Source organism: Acanthisitta chloris, unplaced genomic scaffold (assembly GCF_000695815.1).
Source record: "Acanthisitta chloris isolate BGI_N310 unplaced genomic scaffold, ASM69581v1 scaffold25829, whole genome shotgun sequence".
Lineage (NCBI taxonomy): Eukaryota > Metazoa > Chordata > Aves > Passeriformes > Acanthisittidae > Acanthisitta > Acanthisitta chloris.
This window is the reverse complement of record NW_008691209.1, coordinates 3,482-9,292: the sequence shown is the minus strand read 5'-3', so window position 1 is coordinate 9,292 and position 5,811 is coordinate 3,482. Positions and strand designations below refer to the sequence as shown.

The window sequence follows — 5,811 nt, the reverse complement described above, 5'->3', positions numbered from 1 at the left end:
GCTTTGGAGCACACTCAGCCGGGGTGAAACGCTGTTGGCTGGGGTGGTGAGGTGTGTTGAATAAAGGTCTTTGTCCTACAGAGGTGTTTGGCTCATCTCCGGTGACCATTGTGATCACATCTGAGGCTGACACCTGGGACATCGACACCTCTTCTTGTCTGAGCTGCGGACAGTTTGTGGACTGGGACAGAATGCCAGACCTGCAGCAACGGGCACAGATCCCCCGGGACATCCTCAGCAAGCCCCCGAAGGAGCTGAAGAAGCTGGCGAGAGAAGGCTGCTGGGCCACCTGCCACACCATCAGGGCTCGGGTCTACCACCAGCTCATCCAGCAGGTTGCCTGTCGGCTTGTCACCCCAGACGCTCTCGTCTACAGGGACGTGGCCAGCCGGCTCTTTGGGAGGCCCAGCGTGAGCTCCCACCCTTTGCCTGAGTTCCTGGAGGGGTGCCCTATGCCCACGTACTGCCTCAACCTGGAAGGGATCACCGCCTTGAAGAAGATCCTCATCTGTGTCAGCAACCTCTTCCCTGACATAACCTACAGCCCAATCCTCCCCTCTCTGATTGCTCTGCTGCTGCACTACAGCAAAGATGAAGCTCAGTGTTTCGAGAACATCTCTCGCCTCATCGCCAGCAATGCTCCCCACACCAGCTACATTGACCAGTCCTTCCTGGCTCATCAGGCCTCCTGCATGACTTTTGGGGACCTGGCCAACAAGCACTGCCCAGCAGCTCACAAACTCATAGCCAGCGCCTCCGAGAACGTCTTTGAGGTCTACTCCGAATGGTTATCGTGGCTCTTTCACTACCTCCCCTTCGATTACGCCATCCGCGTCTTTGATGTCTTCCTGCTGGAGGGGCAGAAGGTCCTGTACCGCATTGCCCTGGCCCTACTGAAGCAGTACAGGCTCTCAGTGTCCTCCGCTGAGCTGGAGGGGACTGACATCAAGGCAGACCTGCAGGCTTTTGTGCAGAACATTGCTGAGCACGTAACTGTTGACAAACTCCTGGAGAGAGCCTTTGGCATCCGGCTATTCTCCCGCAAGGAAATCTGGCTTCTCCAGATGGCCAACAGGAAGGCGTTAACGGAGAGGGGCATGACCATGGTGCAGAGCAGGTAAGGAGACCTCTCTGTTTGCCAGCTCTTGGGGCTGAGCAGACAAAACACGAGTTATGGTGGAGCTACATACAGAGAGAGCTTCAGGTACCCCCAACAGCTTTGGCTGTGCTGGGGCCTCACAGCCCCTCTGGGGACGCTGTTAGGGGACAGTGCAGTCAGAGCTGGTAATACTGGCAGAAAGCTCATGGTGCAAAAGGCATGACAAAACCTGATGCTCAAGGGGCTGCACCCTGAAGAACAGACAGGCTCCACAGCCTGGCATAACGTCTGTTCCTCCTCGGCAGGCAGTCCTTCCACCTGGCCGTGGACATGCAGAACTTCAGCTCCAGCATTGTCACCGCTCAGGAGATGCGCATCATCTGGTCCTGGATCCCTGAGCGCTTCTCCCTCTTCCCCCCACTGCTGCTCTTCTCCACCTCAGAGGATGGGTGCAGCCTGCAGAGGTAAAGCGACACCTGCCCAGTGGGGCCAGGCGGGTCAGATGCACGGGGCAAAAACCAGGGGGAGGATGGTATTGTAGGAAGGGGCAACTTGTAGTGTCCCCAAGGTGCATCTGGGGCCTGCTGGGGACTCTCCCGGGCTCAATTCACAGCCCTGAGTGCGCTCTGGTGCAGTGCTGGCTTAGGGGAGAGGGCTACGGCATGGCGAGATGGCCATCAGCAGCTCGGTACCACACAGAGAACACGGAGCCCTGCAGAAGTGCCATGCAGGGATGTCCCTGTGTACCATGTCATGCTAGGCAGGCTGTGAGTGGCCAGGTCCAGCCAGCACATCATCCCCAGGGCTCCAGTTCCCTCCCAGGGATGGAGCACAGGGCACCTGGGCACTGCCATCAGCAGTGTGGCTCAAAACAGGCAAGAAGCCCAAACCTGTGCTCTGTAGGAGCACGTTATGCTGAGAGGTGCCGAGCTCAGGGCAGTGGTATGTGGGGACACCCGGTGAGGGGGTAGACATAAAAAGAAGTTAAAAAAGCCCAAGTGTCAAGGCCATTGCCCAAAATTGCAATTGCAAGATGTGTCAGCACTGGAGACAGCCCAGGGCCCAGTGACTATGCGTTTCTGCCCTCTCCTTCCACAAGCTTCCTTGAACCAGCTGGGAAGAGCCACCACCACACTCCTCTCTCCTTTCCAGCCTGGTGCTGACTGCACACCCAGGCTCACTGAGTGGCACACTGCCCCCGGGTCTCAGACCCCTGACCCGACCCCCTTGTCCATCTCTGCAGGTTTTACACATGCTGTGAAGGCTATGAACCAACGGTGCTGCTCATTAGAACAACCGAGGGGGAGGTGAGCATTTCCCAAGCAGAAACGATCTTCATCCAACAGTGGACACAAGTTCTGTAACTTGTTCAGGCCTTCCAAAGGCTCCTTGACCTACCTGTGCTGATGTCCCAAGCCTGACACTTCAGCCAGGTGTGGGGATAAACACCCTGCCACCCCCAGGGCCTTGTGCAGACAAGGGAAGGTGACCTATAAAATCTTGTTTCCTACACATTATAGCTCATGTTATCCCTTGGCTGTACCAAGGACAGGCACGAGTTCCCAGTGCTTGGTAGGTCTCCTCCAGCCATGGTCAGGTCAAGGACATCCACACTAGAGTCAGCCTTAGGCACTGAAGCCAACTGAACTCACATCCACAGCACCAGTGACTTGTCAGTGCAGGATTTAGCTGTCACAGCAGAATTTGGCTCTCCAGTTCCCCCAGGGGACTGGGCAGACCTCCTGCCCCTCCTGCCCTCATGGGCAATGGCCCATGGTGCTCCTGGGCTGACTCTGGTCCTGCTGTTCCCCTGCTGACGCTCCCTGTGCTCTCTCCAAAGGTGTGTGGGGCGTTCCTCTCCTCTGACTGGAGTGAAAGGAAAAAGAGTGGGGCAACATCGGCCTTTTTTGGGACAGGGGAGTGCTTTGTGTTCACTGTAAGTTCATGTTTTACTGCTGGGTTTGTCTCTTAATTGCTGCTTCCTTTACTCCTCTGACAGACAGCTCAGGTTATGGTGGCCCCGAGCTGCTTCCTTACCACGGCCCCACCCCTGCCCCCGAGCTCTGGCAGGGGCAGAAGCACAGGAATTGCTGTGCTGCATCAGAGCAAATGGAGTACAAACTCCCGCCCTCAGTAAGCCAGGCTGCCCGGAGCCCCGGAGCACCGTGCAGTACCCCTGGGGAGTTGGACTAGATGGCCTTTAAATGTCCCTTCAACCCAAACTATTCCATGATTTTATGGTCTGGCCCCTGTCACCTCTGGCCAGGCAGCACCATCTTCCCCCAGCAGTGGTGAGGTGCCCCAAAGGACAGGAGTCTCCATGTGTCTCCTGCTTTCCAGGTGCGCCCTGAGACAGAGAGGTATGAGTGGGTGTTCATCAAGAAGCCGGAGTTGGCCAAGGCCGTGCCGCGCTCCCACCAGCGGTCACCTTCCCCCTCGCCTGAACCCCTGCTGGGTTCCTCCCCGGACAGCCACAGCACCAGCTCAAACCGTCTCACCGTGCCTGCTCTGCAGAGGAAAGGCCGTCTCTCCCCATTTCTGGCCATCAGGCATTTCCTTCTGCCTTCCAAAACAGCCTCCATGTTTATGTCCGGCTCACGGGAAGGGATCGTGATCGGTAATTGCCCAAGGGTGGGCTCCCAAGGGTGGGCCCCCACCGCTACCGCTGCTTCCTGGAAGGGCTCTGCTCCAGGGTAAAACCTGAGCTGCCTCCAGAGGCAAAGATCTCCTGTATTAGGATATCAGTTTAAAAGTCAGGGGAGATGAAGGCAGCTCCCTCTTCCTCAGGTTTGTCAAGCTGCACGAGGGTAAAGGGTGCTCCTCCCAAGAGCCCCCAAGAGGGAACACCACAGCCCAAAGCTCCTGCGAGAACTGTACCGTGGGGCTGGTGTGTCCTTTCCCAGCCCTTTCCTCCTCTCGGTGCAGGATGGAGAGGAGATGTGGGTGGGGATCAGCCCGAGGAGGGGCCGGGCTGCCTGCCCGTGCTGCTCTGCCAGGTCAGGCTCGGGCTGGGGGTGAATCCCTGTACCCCACTACTGCTGGGGCGGGTTCAGCACAGGAGCCACAGTGAGTCAGAAACCCCTGCAGGTCTGACAGCTGCCTGTGCCTCCGTCCCAGCCCTGGGAGCAGCACCAGGACAAGCCTGGCTGCAGGGTGCAAGGAGCTCTCCTTGTTCTCCAGCTCTCCAAGAAGTTTAATAACTCGGGTTGTGCTACCCAGGCAGCCTTTCACACTGGCTCCCCGCAGGCCACTCACTGGGGCTCTGCCTCCGGGCTGACAGCCCGATCTGCAGGGAGGGCAGCGTGGGGCACCCCTGGCCCAGCCCTGCACCGCGGCCAAGGGACAGAGAGTCAGAGGTGGCACAGACCCGAAGACCCTCCCAGGCTGTGCTGGTGCCACCGCAGGCAGCAAGGGGGGAGCACAGTCCCGACCACTGCACTTCTCTTGCAGGTGGAGGAGGAGGCCAAGCGCTGTCCCTCGATGCCAACCTGCTCTGGGGGCACACACAGCACTGCGAGACCTTCAACAACCCTCCGCTCTGCCAGGAGAACTTCAAGGTGCAGCTCTTGGAAGTGTGGGGCTTTCAAAACGCCTAGATCCCGTGGGAGACAGCTCTCATATGCCACTCACGGAGACGGGGGCCCCTCCCTGCACCGACCGCCTCTGGCCAGGCCAAAGCCATCCCTCTGGCCCCCGCACTCCCATCCTCCCTCCGCGGTCAGCCAGCGTGGGGATGTGCCAGGGACAGGACTGCGGGTGCTGCCTTTGGGGACATTCGAGGTCCCTGCCACCGTTAGGATCCAGCTGCACCCTGCCTGTCCCAGTTTAGGATGCTGGAGGGGAAGGCAGCCAGTCTGGTGATTCTCATGCCTCCCTGGCCTGTTTGTAGCTTGGGGCTCCACAGCAAACCAGTGACACCACAGCACAGACAGGTTTCATAGGAGTTCTGAGCCCAGGCAAAACCCAACACCGAGGTCAAAAGCTCAACAGAAAGTCTCAGACCTGCTCTCCTGTGGCTCCAAGCCCAGCACAACCCCACAACCCAAAAAGCCATAAGCAGAGTTCTGTAGCCTCCATGCATTACCAGGACTCTCTGGGGTGCATCAGCACAGAGCAAGAGACTCTTGTCCACGGCTGGAAGTGCTAATGGTGATGAGCACAGTCCTGCCCAGTGTCTGCACAGGGGCAGCCAGTGACAGCCCCAGGTGCAAACTTATTGTGGCATTTGGCCCTGAGCCCTTTGCCCTGTGCTTACCACATAGAGCTGTCGTGGCACTGCAAGTGGTGAACACAGATGAGCTTCCACCAACATGCCCTGAGTGCCAGGGCCCAGGACAACAGGGATTTCAAACGTGAAATGTGAACATGTCACTCGGTCAGACACAGCAACCCCTGCAGGAGGGTTGGAAACCATGGAGAGAGCGAGCACTCTGGCTGCAGGAGGAGAACCAATCCCACATCCAAACACACTTCTCACTTGGGGGTTTGCTGCACATCTGTTCCACCTCTGCAGCCATTCAGAGCAGGAACTGTCACTGCCTCGGTGCTGCTGCCAGCGCTGGCAGGAGGATATGGGCAGGGGCAGGCGATGGCAGAGAGCTCATGCAGTGCCTGTGTAGCACACTGGGAGCTGCTTGCAGCCTTCACAAGGTACCCAAGCAAGATGAGGAGGTGAGACACAGCCCTCTACGCCCCCATGCCTGACCTTCACC

The 5,811-nt window shown here is 58.3% G+C and overlaps 1 protein-coding gene across 1 annotated transcript; it reads left to right on the top strand.

The window, feature by feature from the left end:
• Positions 1–81: 81 nt before the first annotated feature.
• LOC103809329 (TBC1 domain family member 24-like) lies at positions 82–4,695 on the top strand (the record flags this gene model as incomplete). The annotated part of the gene is made up of 6 exons (XM_009082159.1): positions 82–1,117; positions 1,405–1,563; positions 2,343–2,406; positions 2,940–3,035; positions 3,440–3,716; positions 4,550–4,695. Coding segments are annotated over 6 exons (1,778 nt in total), but the record flags the coding sequence as incomplete, so codon positions are not given.
• Between the last annotated feature and the right edge of the window lie 1,116 nt (positions 4,696–5,811).